General features: G+C 48.5%; 1 protein-coding gene across 7 annotated transcripts in view; it reads right to left on the bottom strand.

Annotated features, from left to right (window-relative positions):
- Positions 1-19,325, bottom strand: part of SEPTIN8 (septin 8) — a 53,920-nt gene that overhangs the window by 32,943 nt on the left and 1,652 nt on the right. For 3 of the 7 annotated variants that reach the window (XM_037396622.1, XM_037396625.1, XM_037396624.1), the window contains exon 1: positions 13,003-13,152. In XM_037396622.1, coding sequence (XP_037252519.1) covers positions 13,003-13,032 — 30 coding nt within the window. In that variant the 5' untranslated portion in view covers positions 13,033-13,152. Of the gene's footprint in view, positions 1-13,002; positions 13,153-18,697; positions 18,853-19,325 lie in introns of those variants that run through there. The other 4 variants (XM_037396629.1, XM_037396627.1, XM_037396628.1 and 1 more) reach the window with 4 other exon arrangements.

Below are 19,325 nucleotides of genomic sequence, written 5' to 3'. Positions count from 1 at the left end.
ATTTTCAGATCCAAAGTCCCTTAAACATTTTCACAGATGCTCTGGCTGGTCCGAGAAGCAGTCTGTCAAGGCAACAGGCACACAAATGACACCTGAGGGCACAGCCACAGGAACAACAGCCATCCCAGAGCGAAATCGATCTTTGGCTCTGGTCTGACAGCTACGTCATGGGACCCTTCTCCTGGCACACAGCAGAAGGACAGACGTGCCCTTGGTAGCACAGATGGCCACACTTAACTGAGCACCACAAGAACTGAAACCAAACCTCCAAACACAGCGCTCCAAACCTGCTGTAAGGCACGAGCCACCCCAGCTCCTGGAAACGGTCCACTGGAGGCTGGGGATGCACAACGGCATGCTGGCCTGTTCCTGTGGCCACACCAGTATAAAGCTGCCCAGGGAACTAAAACCAGCATTTCCAACCCACATCAGCTTCTTCAGCCCATCCACAGCAGGGTCCCACAGACCGTGGCTGTGCAGGACCGTGGGGCTAGGAGGAAGCAAGAGGTGGCATCGCTGCAGGCACGTGTAGCATTGCTGCGGGGACAGGCCACAAACCACATCCGTAGATGATGATATGTTATTTGGCCCTTCATTGCAAGTGAAACAAGAAAAGGCAGCAGAGAAACAGAGAGACCAAATCCAGATCCCTGTCAGAGAGTCAACACAGTACTCACATATTAATTAGGCTCTTCCTAGTAGACAGAGGGATAAAAGAAACCTGTGAGGAGAAGTGGCACAGGCTACAGCATAGACCAGTGTGCCTACAATCCTTTAAAAAATAAAAATCTGATCAATTTCTCTTCATGCTTCACCTCCAAATTGGCATCAGTTTCACTCTACATCATTGCATTTTTTTCAGCAACTTCTTCCAGGAAAAGCAGCTATTTGTCTCTGCCTGCGTGACCCATGGGGGATGCCAGCAGCAAGATCAGCTCCACATCCAGCTGCCCCTCCACTGCAGAGCTCTCCTACCTGGGGCTCCTGGTGCAGAACAGAGTGGCTCACTTAGCTTTTAGATATGCTGGCCCTCCTCTCCTTGCTTTCACTCCAGGAGCAGTATGAACAGAGTGGAATTCAGTCATAAAAGACCATTCTGACATCAGCTGGTTAAAAAAAACCCTAAAAATAAGTCGAGATTTATCACCTTTCAATTAATCTCAACAAGAAATGCTCTTCAGTGACATATGCTTGTGTTTTCTGCTTGAGACAACCCACAGTTTTGTTTTCCTGAATGAAGCAGGTGAAAGCATATGGGTAAACAAAAGCATAACTGAATGCCACCATCATAAATGGTGATATTTATTTTTTTAAAATGTGGGGGTTTTTTTATTATTTTGAACTTGGCATGATGGGAGTTGCAATGTAAATCTTGAGCCCTGCTACAGCAGTCATCAGCGTACAAGACTCCTGGTTTAATACACTGAGGAACAGCACAGCATTTTTCTGTACCCAAGGTGCCTTTTCCTATTTCTACAGCCCAACAAAACGGGAGTGAGAAAGATGAACAGCTGACATTTTCCAAGGCAAAACAGCAAAAGCCTACAGAGGAAAGAGGAGGGGAAAGTCAGTCCTTTCTTCTTTCTGCTAAATGAAAAGGGCTTACACACTTGAGCAATGACCTTCAAGGCAAAGGCACGTGCTGCTCCCAGATGCTCCCTCCAGCACCTTCACACGGCTGACCCGGGCTGTCTCCAAGCTGTGGCCAGGCTGAGGCTCCCCAGACGCCAGCCCCATGCACAGGGGAAGCACAGCCTTTCAGATGAGAGCTTTCTTGTTCCAGGAGCTCACAGGCAGCAGTATTTCAGGTCCCTCTCTTCCTGGGCTTTTGCCATTTACGTTTTTCACACACAGAAAAAATAGCAAGAGGCAACAACACAACATCTACACAGCGCTTTCCCATAGTGCTTCAATTCCCACTACCAAGGCACACTTTTGGTTATGAATTACTCAATCCTGGATGACACCTTGACTTTAAATAATACTGAATCTTCCAGGACTTTGCAGCACAGGTCCCCTTCCAACCTGGGTACCGTCTGTTACCTTCACACCAATGCCTTGCAGTAGCTCTGGATATACCCACGGGCACATCGTTTTGCACTGCGGTAGCACACACATACGTGGAGTCCCGGGATCAGTGTGCCAGGCACCCTGCAATGTGCAGAGCACAGACAGATCCTCTCCTCTCCCATTTACAATCAAATCAAAACAGAAAGATAAAACAGTGCTAGCAGACAGACTGCAGCTCCCCAACCAGTGTGGCTCAGAGACCAGCAAGAGGAAGAGGAGAGAGTGCTCCCATGGGCCCTGCTCCGCACGGCCAAGACACCTTTGGCAGCACTCCCGTGGTGGGACGGAGCGGTCATTGCTCTGCAGGGGCTGGCTCGGCACCCGGCACAGCTGGGGACTGCTGTTAGTCACAAAGCTATGACTTCACCGTCTTGATTCCCTGTCCACAATCCACAACAGCACATGCAACACAGAGACTAACACACATACCAGTGGGGTCTGTAGGATGCTATTCCCTTGCATCCCAAGTGGAAATGCATGGTATCAGGAAATTATTCGGTCCTGATGCAGGAAGTCTCATTTGCAACTGAGCAGAAGGATTGTATGAGCTCTGGCAGAGCAAGCTGGTCCTGTGTACAGGCTCATGGATGCTGACACCCCGAGCAGCCACGCTGCCAGCCACAGGCACTGCCTGGCCCCTTCTCGGACCAGGCAGCTCAGGCAGCAGGACAAGCCAAACTGCCCACAAACCATGGAAGGGGAGGTCTGCTCCAGCACCCCTACCCCAACTGCACAACTGTGTGATGCTGAGGGGACCTCCCCCAAACACCCATCACCACAAGATTTCTTACAGAGGCGGCTGGTTGTTTTATTGTCATTTCACAAGTAAACTGAGTCATGGAGCAGTTAAGTACTTGCCTAGAGACCTTGGCAAACAGCATTGGAAGCCAAATTCAGCTTCTTTGTCCAAGCAGACACTCCCTGGGGCTTGGCCCAGTTTCTCGATTAATGCAGAAAAATCCAGCAGATCACCTCTCTCAGAAGATCCCACCCCATCCCCGAGTACTGGTCAACAAATGCCACTTGACATTTGCAAAGAAACAGCAGCAAGTACAGACTCAAGTTTCCACAAAGAAAACATTCCTTCTGCCAAGCTCAGCAGCTATGGGGCAGTAACAGCAACACCACACCTGACATTTGAAAAGCACCTTTATGGTGTTGGCAACATTCAAAACAGACACTGTCACACATCAAAATATCTTCTTCTTGTACTCACAAGCTAAAGACTGGTGTATTACAGCGTCAATGCATGAACTGGCTCTTTGCACTCTACTAAGCAGAAAGAAATGGCCCAAGAGAAGTGATGAGATCAGATTTGAGGCTGTCTAACAACAGTCAGAGGATGCTGAGCATAGGAAGTCTTAACAGAGGGGCTCAGGGGTAGTAAGCACAACTTCGTTGGTGCCTTAGTGTGCTTCCTTTCATCTCCAGTGCCTTCAGCTGAGGCTGGCCAGCGGAGATCTCAGCACCTTTTAGGCTGAAGTTGTCACATTAGATGCCATCTGATCTCAAGCAGATTTGCAAAGCACAAGCACATACTCAATTCTCAAGTTTTTCAGTTCATCTTAAGCGTGTGCTTAAAATTCCAGCTCCCCATTGTGGAGCAGTGAATAACAGGCTGGGGGAAGAAGAAAGCAAGAAAAAAATAAGGCCACAGAGAAAATTTTAGATGTGGGATTTATGCTGATGTACCACTTGTCTTACAATAGCAACCTGCTATGCTTCAACTTCTCTGCTACCTCTTGCTCCGGCCCGGTCTGGTGGTGGTACGTGGCCAAACCAACAGGACACATCTGAGATGGTGTAAGCAACTCTGCCTTCGCTATGCCTGTGCAGGGAGGGCAACAGTGTTTTCCTCACTGCAGCAGCCCTAAAGAACTGTAAATGCCCAACGCTGCTGCTCTTGCCAGCAACAGCAGGGCAAAGCCCCGTGGCTGTCACTTCCTTCTCTTTTCCAACACAGAGCTCAGCCACGTCTGAGCCATCCCTCCACGTACACGACACTACATCAGCCAGTCATCTCCAGTAGCTGCACGCTCACAAGCTCCCAGCCCACACTGAAGTCTCCCAATAAAAACCTAAAACGCTAAAACAACACAATTCCCAGCCCCCCTTTAAACCGCTCTCCTAAGAATGCCAAGAATTTTCCCAGACACTTGAGCCTTTATTCATATCCCTCCTGGCTCCCAGCTGCACTCCAGGCAGGCAAAAACATCACTGAAGAAACCAGATACGGAGTCACCACCAAGACAAGCCAGATAAATATGAAAGCCACTTTACATTAGAGGCAAGATGACTCAAAAGCTAAGGATCTCTCTTTTAGGGCTGACTAAAGGTTACATTGCCTGAAGTGGTACCTTTCTTGAAAGCTTTTGGACCCATTTTTATGAGACCAGCAAGCGCATTGCAAAGAGCAATTCTCAACATCTTGGGAAAACAAGAATTAAAAAAAAAAAAAAAATAAAAAAAATCACTGGTCCAGTATCAGTGTTTCACAATGTCTCATGTGCCCCAGGCTAGTCTTGGGGAAGAAAAAGCTCTGATGCACACCTGTAAAAACCCAGCGTGCTGAACACACACTGTAGTCACCTACCCATGAGAAGGTGGACTAGGATTCAAGTGAGAAAGCGAAACTCCTTTTGAGAGAGGAACTCCTCAGGCAAACTCCTTAGCTGCTTTTCTGAATCGAAGCCATGGTGCCAAAGCAGTGTTTTGATTCCTGCGGCACACCTTGTACTGATGATGTCCCAGCAATACACTGGACGCCAAGCACACCCAGCAGCAGGGATCTGCACGCGCAACATACCCCCTTCTGCATCAGCCCACTTGCTTTAACATTTGCAAGTAGACAGCTGAACTGCAGGCACTGCCTTTAGCTTGCTCCAGTCCCAGCAGCCTTTCCTCCTTTAAAGAAGAAAACAAAAAAACCAAACAAACCACAACACAAAATAAAAACTCTACACACATCTACAGAATCAAATTAATTGGCACAGGCTTAAAACATCAGTTTTTGCTGATGTTCAGAGCCAAGTTTGAAGGGAGAGTAAAGCTTCCCATCTTTTCTTGTACAACATACATCCAAGATGATACATTCACAGCCTGTGAATGCAACATCAGTTTTAATTTTCTGCAAACAAACTGACTGTTTCTGGCTTAAATTCCTCTGACTTTTTACACTAAAAGCAAAATTCCCATATGCTTCCTTTCCTTAAGGTGTTATTTACTGATTTCCCTATAACAGTTATGAAGCCTAATTAATTAATCTGGGGTCTTTCTTAATTAAGAAAGGATAAAACATGCAGTTTGTCCCTATCACAAGTACTGGATAAGAGTTTACAAAGGAGCCAAACAGGATTTGTCAGGCATTATGCACACAATGTTTTGCAAACATGAATGCTGCCTTTGAGAATAAGGAAAGTTGGTTAAAACAGAGAAAACTATGGAACCAAAAATGAGAGACATTTCCTCCAAAATGACCTTAAAGGATGAGAAAGTTCAGCTTCTCATCAGCCTGAGAATTCCACCCCCCATACACTATTCAAAACCAAGAAAGTGAACTCCAAAACACAAACATAACTTTTCCTTCAGTCTGTTTAAAAACAACGCAAAATACAGATAAATGAGAACACACCAGACTACTCTGGTTCATTTCTTTTCAAAATTATTTATTCAAAAGTTGCTGAGGCTTTTAATTTGATGAAACTTCACAATTAACCCTGACAAGAGACTAATCTTATCCACTTATCTAGCTAGAGGCTTTCCCAAGTCCACCCAAGGCAGCAGATGCATTCCCAGCTTGCACTCAACTGATCTGACCAGCAGGATCTCTTCCTTTCCCCACTGTCCTGCCACAAGGAAGAGGAGAATATGGCAAATACAAATGGCTGTGGGACAAAGCCAAGAGAGAAACTGGGTGCTTACCCCTAAGGAGTGGTGCCACAGAAAAGGTTTGGGGCAGTTTAAAAGAAATGTTGAAGAAGGGAAAAGGATCTGGATCCCCATCATGCCGAACAAGCCATGCTGGCTATCAGCCACCAAGATCACTTGTTTTAGTTACCACTTAAAATAAACAGAGCTAATTCCCACATACATTTTCAGAATTTATTGCCTGATTACAATAAATACTATTACTCAGTATATTTTTAGACAAGGAAACAGAGATCTAATGGGAACCCAAGAGTTTTGGTCACCACCATATCCTTTTTCCCCAGTTTGCCTTATGCAACCATCTCACAGGACCTCCACAGACAGCTCTTGCAACTACTGGACAAGTCTCTTTGTGACACTGCCTGGAAGACACCAAAAAGAGAAGGTTTACATAGCACAGCCAGGCAGCCCCAAGAGCTGAACTAGAGTCATTGTGCTAATATGCTGACTGCTCTGTATCCTATTAGCATGCGCCTCCAGAAAGCCTCAAAGTGTATTAGCACAGAACACCTTTAATTTGAAGACTCAAGGCAACAGAAAGGAGAAAACTATCTGAAACACACATTTAGCAAAAAGATAGGCTGAAAGGACGATTCATTCTGTACGAAAATACGGAATAATCCTATATTCATGACTATGAGCTAGAAACACCTTTGCCGCAGAAGCGGAACGTTGGGGGAAGCAGAACGTTCTTGGCAGGCTGGCTCCGACAGCCCTTTTACTGTAGCAGAGCTGAAAGCCAGGATCAACTTGGATGAGAATCCAAGGCCTGGAGCAGCCTGCTGCCAGCGGGGTCTGGACTAGACACCCAGCGCTGCCTCCCTGCCCCACAATCACGGGGCTGCCCGGCACGTACCGGGTACCTGCAGGAACAGACACTATTTGACACTGCCTGGTTGGTCTCCTCTCCCAGCGACCGACCCGAACAACCCTGGCTGTGGCTGCTGCAGGAAGGTTCAGTTTTCCAGTGTGAACACCAGGCGCTCTGGGATCATGCTTCACCCTGGCCCACGGCTGAAGGCATGCCTGTACAGCCCTTTGCAGGCAGACATGAACTCAGCCAAGCAAAAGTCGAGGGACGTGTCCTGCCTCTCTCTTACGGCAGGAGCCAGCCAGAATGCTCCTTGCTGTGGAGGACTCTGGATGCATTCCCCGAATGTTTCCTTGTGCACGTAATGCAGCGGTGGCACAGGCTCATCGCAGCACCTCGTGCGGCAGCAAGGAGCGGACAGGAGCAGCCCCAAGCCCCTCGATGGAAATCCAGCCCAGGCTCGCTCTCTCCACAGCTCCCCGCGACAATCTGGTTTGGAGGCTGTGCAAGCCAGAGAGGGCAAGAGCCCTGAGGCAGGGTGCTCATTGGGAACCGCTGTCTAGCTGTCTGACATCTCTGGAATTTCATGTGTGGGGGAGATGGACACTTTTTGGCTTCACAAAGGAATCTGAACATCTAAACAAAGTGGTGCCTCCACAACCCCGACCCCACAGGCTCTGGTCGACCCGCAAGCTGAGAGCGGTGACCAGGGACATGTCCGGGAGTCCTGCCGTTCTCACCAGCACTGTTCTCCCCCAGCCCTCTGAAAATCTCCACTGTCACCCTGTTTTGGAGGGTGCCAATTCCCTGTCTGGCTCCAATTCTGCATCCAGATGTCACAAGTTGGAGGACAGCATGGCCACTTACAGCAGAGATGAGACTCTGGAAGGAAAGCATGTGGCTGGGACTGAGGAGAAGCAGCTCCTTCAGTATTTTTGTCTCACTTGAGCTGCTCTCAGAGCAGAGGTAGGCTCTCTTACCCGTCTGATACTTTTATGATACGTGAATATGAATGCAAAGCTTCAAGCATAAACCCAGTGCTCGCTGCAGCTACACAGATGTGGGGAAGGGGAGAAACAGGCAGGCTAAGCACGAACACACAGGCTCCCTCTCATCAAAACAGAGGACAGGACATTATTTCTAAGGATTGCAGCTAATCTGAAAGCAGCAGGGCAGCTTCTCCCATCCACAGCCTATAACGTGCCCAGGACATGTTCTGAATAATCAAAGTTAATCATGTAACTGTGCCCCTACCCCATGCAGGCAGGGTGCAAACAGTGTGCCCACACCCTGCATCTCTCCCTCAGTTCCATGGCCTCCCAAATTCCTCCTCTTAATTGCACAACCCAGGAAAAGCCGATTCAGCATCACGCCATTTCTTCCCCTCCCAACCTCCGAGCCAAAGGAGCATGAGAAGGAGACGAGCACAACTGTCATTCCTGCAGACAGAAAAACAGCCCAGTCCCCAGAGTGCTTCGTTTGCATGGTGGTGCCTCGAGACGACAGGACTGGAGACAGTGGGGGCACTCGGCGACAGGGCTGTGTCTCTCCCCGCAGCTGGCGACAGCACTGGTATTCTGCTACAGAAGATATTTAGGGAGCTTTTGGCCTTCCAACAACACTAGAGACTGGCTGACAGCTGCCACCACAGTGCTGATGACAAGCCCTGACACCGTGCCGGCCTCCTGAAAGAGTTATTCTTCAGGCTTTCATTTGTTTTGCCGATGCAGAGGGCACATGCGGCTTCAGCATTCGCCAGCTCACATCCTTCCACCCACTGCCTCAGCGCTCACTGTGATTACGAGCGGTTAAGAGCAGCTTTGGAGCTCCCACGCAGAACAACATGTTGCATCTCTGCTGCAAAAGGAAGAGACGCTCCAGATTCACTGCCAGCAACAGCACCAGAGTGGGGAAAGAAAAAAAAAAAAAATTCTGGGCACATATTTGTTCCCAGCACATATATTCAAAAAAAGTGTTTAACTGTGATGGACTGTGGTTGACCTAATTGGTCCTGCGGTTGAAACAGTCAGAGCTGTCTTCCTGTATGAGCACAGGCAAGCCTCCCAGGGAGGGAACGCGGGGCTTGGAGAGGCAACCACCAATTTGTCTCCTCCAGTGGAGGACCATTTCCTCCATCCCTCCTTCCCAAAAAAGCATACACTATAGGCTGAAGGGCTGGCCAGGGCAGGGAGGGAAAGGGCTGCTCCCACTGGGCTTGCTTCCTGGTGCATGTTACCAGCTTGGAGAAAAATCTGTCACTTCTGTTCCACGCTGCATGGGGGATCATTTGAGTTTTTCCAGGCTAAAGGTAAAATAACTGAACAATAAAAAAGAGACAAGGAAATTTAACCCCAGAACTTCCAAATGGTAACACTGGCTGGGCAAAAAACAGGGCAGGGGGAATGTCCCAACCCAAACCAACGCCAGTTTCCACTGGAACTGAGCCATGGAAATGTTTTCCTTGGGAGTTTGATTAAAAGAAAATGTAAGCCTATGTTTAGGACCTACAGTGGTAAGCCTTGTGGCAACCTCTCTGCCCAGCCATGGCACACAGAGCTGTTCTCAGCCCACTCCTCATGCCCATCTTTCATGGACTGATGTGTAACTCCAGCACACGGAGGAGCTGGTTTAGGCTGTGCAGTCAGTAAGAGAAAAGGAGAGCTTACAGAAAACAGCAGCAGCAGAAATGCATGAAATTTATCACAACACAGGCAGTTACAGCAGAGCTGGGAGCAGGTCACAAGAAGGCAGTGGTGTGTAAACAGGCAACACTTGGATGACCTGCTGAACTGGCCAGACCCCCCCAACTCAGCTGCTTGCTATGACAAAAAAAAACCCCACCCACCACCATTGTCTGTTTCCAGCGAGGAAGATGTTATTCAGCTTTCCTCTACATAAAGTGGTAGGATTTTTTCATGTAAGATCTTCTAAGGGGCACTAATTTATAGAAAAGCTACCAGTAAAAGCCTAGCTATCAATTACTAACACCAAGGGACATCTTCTCCAGGACTGTGTGTAGACAGCTGTTGCACAACCACACCTCACACACAGCTATGTGCACGCATCCCGCCCTCCCTTCACTTCGCGTCGATGTTCACAAATCCCTCATCCATACACACAGTCACAGCATGCACACAAAGCAATCAACCATAACATTTTCAAAACTTAGAGCATAATGTTAAATCCTTATGTCAGCCTAGCCTTATAGCCGAGGACACCTGTTCCTCCTCACATACATGCATCTCAGAGCACACAGCTGCTCAGTTTAGAGCCCAAGCAACTGCCTTTGCACCTCCAAATCAGACAACGGGTTAATGCAGAGAGTTAATGACAGCATTTTGGGAGGTCGATGGGTTTTATTTAAAAAGAGAGAAAGCAACAGATTTGAGGGCTTCAAAAAGCTTCTCAAAAGCAAGACAGTCTTACAGTCTTGGTCTCACATCTCATCCCATTTACTCTCCTAGGCATCTCTAGTCACTTCTCCCTCACTTCTCCTGCCGTGGCAGCTTTTCTAGCTTTCTCCAGAGCTTCTGCATTTCCTCACTGCATTTCATGCACTCTCTGGCTTCCAGTTGCACGTGGTGGTTGGGCTGTTTCCCACTCAACACAACATCCTTGCTAATACTGCCAGCGTCTGCTCCAGCACACAGTCATCACGTGTGCTAGCTCAGCACTGGCCAGAGCAGGCAATGGAGAAGTTCCGAGCTTTAATGACAAATTGAAGTATTTCATAATTAAACCAAATTTTATCAGCTTGCTTTCCACTCCGGCAGTAACGGTACCGAAGACAACTGGCCCCAGGTACCTAGAAGCAATGCCTGCAGACCAAGCCCTTGAACACTGCAGTCAGTGGCGAATCACATTCTCAGGACAGATCAGCAGAAAACTTCAGTCTCCAGGGGCTGAAGCCAATCTCCCTCACAAGCACTACATTCACAAAAAACAAAGGCAGTCTTGAGCACTGCTGGTGTGATTCTGCTGCCTTAGAGGCAGTTTTCTATGGGCGAGCTTCCTTTCATTTGCTTTTGTTGGTCATTTCCAACAGCAACACTCCAAGAGAACTTTATTTTATTGTGCTGGAGACAGAGGCATTCTGGAGGACTGTACAAGGGAAGCATGCATCTGGGGAGTTTTGAAAACACATTATCCAAACCTAAGGGTCACTACATTCCAGGATGTCAGTGTCAGCTGGACACTTATAAATAGCTTCACCAATCTGAATAGCATGACTTACTGTGTATCAAAAACCTCCTTCAGAGGCTTTTTCAACATTACTTCCCACTGCAGATACAAACAGACAGTAAAAATAAATGAACTTATCATCACCTCTTCTTGGCAGTAAGGAGCTATTCCCACACAGACTTTATGCTCAGGAAACTGAGGCACAGTGATATCAAGTGGCATCAAGGAAGCTGTAAACCCTGCAGAAAGAACAACTCTGAACACCTTAGTAGCAAGGTTTCCATGATGCTGCTGGAGGAACAGCATCAAGAGCTGAGACATGCTGAGGATAAAGGAAAGCACAGCTGGGACTGTCCCCTGCCCTACAACGAGGTGCTGCTCTCCCACCTGCTTCTGCCAGATCCGTGGCTCCAGGCAAAAGGCAAACTAGGCCAAAGGCAAAGATCAGCCGATCACCAGATCTACAGGGCCTGCAGCCCCCTATAAACTCACCCTAGCCGCTTGCACAAAGTAAGCGGATTTTCTCTTAATGGAGTTGGGCACTAAAATCATGTTGGAGCCCAGCCATCTCACCTTGGTGCTCCAAATGAGAGCCAAGCACCTTTGGGAACATTCCCCCCCCCCCCCCCCCCCATTTCTTTTTTTAAATAAAATTGATGGAGTACTGACGCAAGTACACCAAGCATTCAAGTACCCACACCAAAGAACACAAGATTAAGTTTAATTTTCTCCCAGGCTAGGCAATATTTTAGGTTCCTGTAACACCTAAGAAAACCTGCACAGACACACCAAAAACATCAAAAGTATTTATACACGATACAAACGCAGGAAGAATTGCAGTGAGATTGTTACGGTGTTTCCATTCCTTGCCACTGAGGCTTTACCTTAATCCCCTCTCCCCAGAGTTGAGAAGCATTTACTTTCTTAAGTAAAAGCCCACAATCAATTTTCGTTCATGCAAGTTCTAAGTAAGTCACAGTCTTGCAAATTCATTCTTGAGCTGGAAACTTTTGGGCCAGGATTCAAATAAATGAAGCAGAGTTTGAGATTCTTGGCAAAAAGTAGTTTACAGAGAAAACAGTAGCAGGGACTTGTTTGTGCTCAAACGGCATGCCTATAATTCAGACAACCGCCACTGCTGTTCTCGTTTATTTAGCAATATCACACCAGACATTTTTGACTTTCGAGAGCTATGCTATTTAATGCAGTAAAAACGTTTTTAGCTCTGAAAGACTACAAGACGCATCGCCAAGCTATTTAATTAGCATGGCTTTCCAACAACACCACAAAATTGAAGCGGTAGACAAGTAGATTTACACCGACACAGATTTTCGGCAGATTGACTTCCGATAGCAGTTATACAACATGTGAGCTGCGGGGAGGTGCGGTGCACAGGTCACGCTCCATATTTGCTGTACAGCATTCTCCATACATTGCCTCAGCGACCAGTTAGCCTCGAGGGTTTGCTCTGCCCGTGTCGGCATCGGCGTCTCTCTCACAGTATTACATACACACCGTTAACTTACTCACTGGTTCAGTGCTTAGGTACCAGCGGTATGTAAACAGTTCGTATGTAGGAAGGTCTGACCCTATTTCTTTCTGCCCCTCTGTGCGGGATACTTCGACCCCGCAGACCCAGGGACACTGGCCACCCCCCGGGAGCCCTCTGGCCACCCCAGCAGCCGTCACCAAGGGCTCTCCTCCACACCGCCACCCCGCTGTCAGCACCAGACCGAGCCCGCGGCCTCGCAGCCCCGCAGCAGGACCCTCCCGCAGGGCCGGCCTCGCACCCCGCCAGGCCGGGGACGCCGCCTGGCCCCTCTCCCAGGACCCCCCGCCGCCGGCTCCTCCCGGCTCCCCGCCGCCGCATCCCCCACGCTGCCCCGGCCCCGCCACCGGCTACACGGTTACTAGTAGTACTATTATTTTCCCCCGAGGAAGAAAAAGAGAAAGCGCAAGTTACGTCCCGGGGAGAGCGGGCGGGGGAGCGGGGCCGGCCCGCGGCTGCTCACCGAGAAGCGCTCCAGGTCGGTGGCGGCCATGGCCGGGGCTGGCGCGGCTCTCCCCGCCGCGGGTGGATGCGGCTGAATGGATCCAATATGGCCACTTCCTGGAAACTCCCCTCCGCCCGCCACAGGCACCGCCCGACAGCCCGCCCGGGGCACCGGGGGCCGGGCACCGGCACCGGCGGGGGGCGGGTAGGAGCGGGAGCGGCCCCTCCCACGGCAGGGGGCTGGGAGCGGGGCTGCGGCCGGCCCGCGGCAGGGGGTGGGCTGGCTACGGCCCCGCCGCGGGGGGAGAGGGGCTGCGGGGGGGGGGAGGGGCTGCGGCCCGCCCCTGGGGGTCCCCCCGCCTCCCTGAAGGGGGTTAGGGGTGACAGGGCGCACCGGTGACATCCCGCGGGTGGAGGGGGCTGTGACACGGCCACGCAGCGTCACCCGCGGCACAGAGCAGCCTGACTTCGGCTGTGACAGCAGCGGCAGGAGCATCCTCTGCAGGAGCCAGACCCCCCAGTCAGACCCGTTTCCCTGTGCGTCCCGGGGAGCCCCCCCAGGCACCGGCGTGTGGCGCTGAGGCAGCCCTGAACGCTCCGCGCCGGGTGCCCAGCGCCCGTGGCCCCTGCGCAGCCCGTCGTTATGGCGAGTTCAAGCAGGCGGCAGAGGCCTGTCAGCCCTTCCCACAGGGAGCAGAAAGCCCGTCCCATCGCCAGCTCCCGCAGCCTCTGTACCCACGAAGGCGCTCGCACTGCACAAGCTGTTAGCACGCAGCGGTTTCTCTTGCTTTGTGGTGCCCTCTGCTGCGGTGCACCCGCTGAGGGACAGCTCACCAGAGCCACGTGTGCTCAGTCGTGCAGCTGGGTCACTGGACCAGACCTACACCTCTAATCTGTCTGCTGCTCTGGTTTTTTCTTAGGCTTTCCCCAGTCTTGCCCATCAGCCACTGTGTCCTCATCTTTGCTCCTCATCCCATCTTTCGGAGCATTGCACACTTCCAGTCGGAGAGCCGAGTTTGGGCAGAGAAATTAAATGCTTCTCCCTACAATGCAGACTCTGCATGGGGAAAGGACTGCTGAGATCATTTTGGACCACCTCAAGAAGAGCAAGCCCTTTTTGCAACCCATTACCCGTGAGAGCTGCAGAAAACCTACTGCCTGCACAGAATGACAGCAGCTACAACGCAGGTCTTGAGGGCACAGCAGAAATCCTCCCAGCAGCTTTGGGCACACTCTCAGCCCTCTCTCTTGGCTGTTGGACGCACACCTGCCTAGCTGAGCTGCTCCCCAAACACCACCCTCAGGGCTGCTTCTCCAGGCAGTGCACGAACCAGCCACAGGGAGAGTTAAGGAATCAAGATAACTTTTGAGTATGGCCTGAGGCTCCATGCTCCCCTCCCCATGCAGGGTCAGAGCCTGCTGCCCCATCTTTGCTGTTGTTGCTGGTGAGGATTGTCCTTCAAGAACCAGTTCGTGGCCTGAACATCCCTAAATTATGCTAGGTGCAGGATGCTAATCTAATCTAACTGCATAATGTAACCACCTCCCACAGAACACACAAGGGAGAGCTTACCGAGAGTAGCTCTGCCCAGCAAACTCTTCCTTGTCTACTCGGGTGCTCCTAGATCACCTGCAACACAAGCTCCAGCCTCCTGCACCAAGGAGAGCCACAAATATAGTCATAACCTAATTACAACACAGCTAAAGCTCCAAGCCCCACCCCAATTACTAAGCAACTGTGCTTAGGTCCCCTTTCCAGTTATTTTTCAAAAGGTTTGCCAAATTCCAACTTTTTGGCAAGATAAGGAAAAGGAAAGATACCAAATACCCCAATTCCTTTCATTCATTGTCCACAAAAGCACAAAAATCCCTGGAGTCCCCTAAAGCAGGAGTGAAGTATTCAAAGACAACCAAACCTCAGCAAACAAATTAAAACAGAAGTTACATCTCATTACAATACTGGATGAGCTGCACTCTCTGTTAACACCTATCTTCTCCCTCACCTGCTATTTGTGATCTGAACAAAGCTCTCTTGCTCCTACGGTAATATAAATACATGAGATCACACTGTGCTGCTGGGTACTGAGTTGCTGTGTTAAAGCAGGCATGCAAGATCATATTTTACATCTCCACATCTTTGATTCTTCCCAAGACTCCTTGGGATCCACCTGCATTGTGCTGCAGGAGCTCTGGGAAGAGCTACTCATACCAGAAGGGATGTGCTTATGCTGGAGAAATAAAACAGGCTATAAAAATCAGATGTAGATAAATGGAGGGAGGGGGCAAAGGTTATCAAATGCAAGTGCTTAGAGGGGTCAAAGATTAGGAAGAAGGTTGTATTCTCCCTTTAAGTAATTTCAAGGCATTTCCTAAGAAGCTGGTATCCAAGTGATCTGCTTTTTGAAACATGATAAATCTAGTGCAGGTCAGAAGAACTAGGTTTTTTCCATCCTTCCTGAGTGGACTGCCTACAGCCAAATTAATTGTTCTAATCCATATATCAGTTCTGGCTAAAGACAGGTTGCAAAAATGTTGCATTTCTCTAAAAAGGCCATTGCTGAACACCATCTGCTAATTTAATTTCTTGGGTCACCAAAAATTACTAAAAAACCCCAATCTTTTTCCTGTCACAGCCACAGCCAAGCTGACCTGCTGGCCTTTGGCATCTAGAGCTGTGTCTCTCTCCATCCACAGCAGCAGTAGAAGCTTGCTGAACCTTTTTTTTTCATTTATCCTTGCTTTGCCATCTTGTTTCTTTGGCCAATTCCCAAAGGTTCTCCAGTTCTCCCTGGGTCCTTCAGCAAAAATGGGGAAGCTAAAATCTGGTATTTCTGGTGCACAGATGCAAGTAGAACAGTTTATACAGAAGCAGAGCTAACTTTCCAGGCTGCCTTTGTATATCACTTAAAGAAGCAAAAATAAACAGATAAAAAGGTTAAAAAGTTACCTTTTTTTGTTTGTTTGGTCGATTGTTTTACTTTACAGGCAAGCTTGGGAGTCCTGATTTAAGACAATGTAAAAACTCTTGCTTAACACAGCTCAAATGCCATTATTCCAGGTACTTTGAGAGAAGTGATTGACACAGATTCATTAAGAGCTCTGTTCCCTGCCAACAGACTGCAGAATGTAACACAAGGCTCACAAAAGCAGATTCCCAGACAGCTACCGGTTTCTGTGAGCTGCAGGTCAGATGCAAAGATTCACTTCACGGCATACAGGAAATTCTGAGACATTGCAACAGATCAAGGGACAACATAGGTGTCACCTGGCGCTCTCAGCTTCGCTGCTGAGACCTTCTGCAGCTGGAGGCCTCTCTCCCTTTGCCCATCAGCACTGCCACCAGCACGGGGCAGATCTTTGTGACAGGAGAGTGCTGTGTAAAAGCTCGCAGTTATTTTTAAGCACCTTGTTATTTCAAAAAGCACACTATTTCTAATGCCAATTCAAGAGAAATCCTGCTAATTTCAAAAGCTTCAGGTGCATAAAAACTGCTTCAAGAGAAGAGAATTGGATTTGGTGGCTCCTTTAACTGCTTGTTAAGCAGTTGTTATGCAAATTATTCCTAATGGCTAATGAATTACACATATATTACAGCGCTGAATGCTCCTGCAAGGATTTTAGACTCTGGAATATTTGTACCTGCTAAATCTACAGTGAATTCAGAATAAGTTGTGAATTTTCTACAGGTAAAGAGCTGGGGCAGAGAACACAAAGCACTGGAGAGGCGCAAATGTTTTCCTGGAACCTCTTTGTCCTGGCGAGAGGAAGGAAAATGCCCCATGCTGCAAGGACAGTGGCACTGCAGTAGCACAGTTCTGATAGTGGGGAGATCAGCAGGAGTTGCTTTACTCCTTCACATTGTGACCCTGCATACTGGCAGTGAAAGTGGAGAGAAATAAATGCTATCACAGCCCCTTTTACTTCACACACAGCCACAGTAAGCAAGTGATCATCCTACCTGCCACATGAATAGAGCGCTGCAAGAGCAAGGCCTTTTGAAAATGGCTGCCTCTTTCAGGGCTGAGTAAAATCATTGATCTTCAAATCCAGATGGTGCAGACAAACAGAACTCCTGAACTTTTTCAACACAGGCCAGAGGAAGCAGCTTACTGGTAACTATTCATTTCTCATTATGTGTCCTCCTGGGAATTATTAGAAATCAAATGGTTTCATAGCTACTCTTTTAGCAGCACTACCACCAAGAACCTTAATAAACTTTCATTAGTTATGCTCATAATATATGGGACTCACTGTTGAGAAACATCATCCGACCAGCTACCAAGGCCCTTGAGTTACAGCTGAACCTTCCTCATTTATGAGAAAATTACTTATCTGCACATAATCTTCCTCCCCTCTCCCTGCCCCTTCACAAACTTCTGCTCAATTGTTTATCTATGGAAGCTTACCGCATTTCTCCATGGAACAAAGGAAGAGCTATTTTCCTTCACAATGCATGCTCTTTGTTTCACACGAAAATATCAACAAGGAAAGTGGAAAATCATGGGCTTTGTCATCCTATTTATTCTGGGAACCCTGATTTCATTACAGAGGAAAATGAGTTTTGCTTGAGGTACAAATCCCACCCATAGTCAACAGCACCTAAGTTTCACCTTTCTGTAAAGCCGCAGCATCCTGTCTGACTGAGACTAACCTCCATATTCCCTTTTTCTTCCTCCATTGCTTCCAACCTGGCACCTCCCCTTCCCTGTGGCTCTGAGAATATCATGCGGGAAGGACCAGGCCCCGGGATACCATCTCCTTCAGTTCTGAAGTGTCAGTAGAAACTCATTTGCTCTGACTAGATGCTTTGCTTGATCTCCCATTTTATTTCCTGGGTTTGTGTGGTGTGAATAATTGGTCATATAACCTTTACCTTCTTCCCCTGAGGGGGTGGGAAAGGGCCCCAGGCTCTCTCTATGTGGTTTGGTTTACTACACTGTAATGTTGATAGTTTGAAAGTCTGTGAAACTTCTTCACAGGAAAGGTAACTCTCCTCAGTCACACAGTTATAAAAGGGAGCAGCTCTTTATAGCTTATGATGCAGAACTAGCAAACTGCAACATTTGTGTTTTAAAAAGGTAGTAATAAATTAATTTAATCACAGCTTTCTGTACATTGTTTTTATCCCAGCCAGTAAATTAAAAATATCAAGACAGATGGCTTGAAATCTCCTATGAAGCAGCCCACAGTATTCTGTAAAAAGCCCCACAAAAAATACTTGCTTTGTAGGTTTTTGGTGACACAGAAGAGGCAAAACTTCTCATGCTTTTTAGGGCTGGAAATTTCAGATGGCTGATGAGCATAAACACCCATAATGCTCCAGGCTTTTATTATTTATATCAATAAAATTCGAACAGCTTAATTTCTGCTGCGCAATCTGATAAGAATACAGCCAGCGCCCAGTAAACTAAGAGGAGCTCACTGGGATCTCTTGGTACTTGGCACTCAGCCTGAAAGGTGGGCACCCAAAAGGCATCAACAGATAAAGGAAAAGGTTGGCAAATAGGATGCACCCCATGCTGTGGTCTGGAAATGATACAGAGAAATAGCCATAAATGTTGTTTTCTTCTTAATTTCAGAAAGTATAGGACTAACCTAACTCCCACTGACAGTAAGACTGTGAAGAGGAGCATCACCACACAGCACGGGTTGCTCGTAAAGAATGAAGTGAGCACATATGGGACAGGCGGTTGGATGCATCACTGGAAAATTACCTGGGAAAGGAGCTCCTTGTGTCAGAGCAGTTAAACAAGAGCAACCGGGTCACACTTGGTATGGCACGAAGCACACTCATAAATATCCTGTCTCCTCTTCTATGACCTCCTGGGGATGTGCCTTTCTGCTCTGCGGCCATGAGGAATGTCAGGACCTGCAGTGGGGAACAGTCTCAGTAACACTCCTCCTTTGGGACCTCGACCCAACATAAGCCCCCAGGGAGGTGATAGGACCTTGGCAACCCAAGGGTTGCCCCCTTTGGTGCTGAGCAGTGAGGCTTCCTGGGGGCCTGGTGTGAGGAGACCCCTCTTCTGCAGGAGAGGTGCCAGGCTAGGGATCAAACAGGTGGGATCTGATGGCACCCTTGTGGCTTTCAAAGGGTACATGGGTGCAGGAGGCTGACGTCTGGGCAGGCAGGGATGGAGCGCTGCACCTCTCTGCAAGCACCCACAGAAACACCCTCAGTGTAGCGGCGAGCCCGAGGACATACCCTGCTGTGCTTGAACCAATTCAAGCAATAGGAGCAAATTCTCCCCTAGCATTTGTAACATAAGAAAATATTTTTTAAAAGAGCCTATGCTGAATTATTTTCCCTCCTCCTCTCACTCATTTGCAGGTATGAAACTA

The sequence above is a fragment of the Falco rusticolus genome, chromosome 8 (genome assembly GCF_015220075.1).
Source record: "Falco rusticolus isolate bFalRus1 chromosome 8, bFalRus1.pri, whole genome shotgun sequence".
NCBI classification, from domain to species: Eukaryota; Metazoa; Chordata; class Aves; order Falconiformes; family Falconidae; genus Falco; species Falco rusticolus.
The sequence above is the reverse complement of the archived record's forward strand: the minus strand, read 5'-3'. Positions and strand labels throughout refer to the sequence as shown.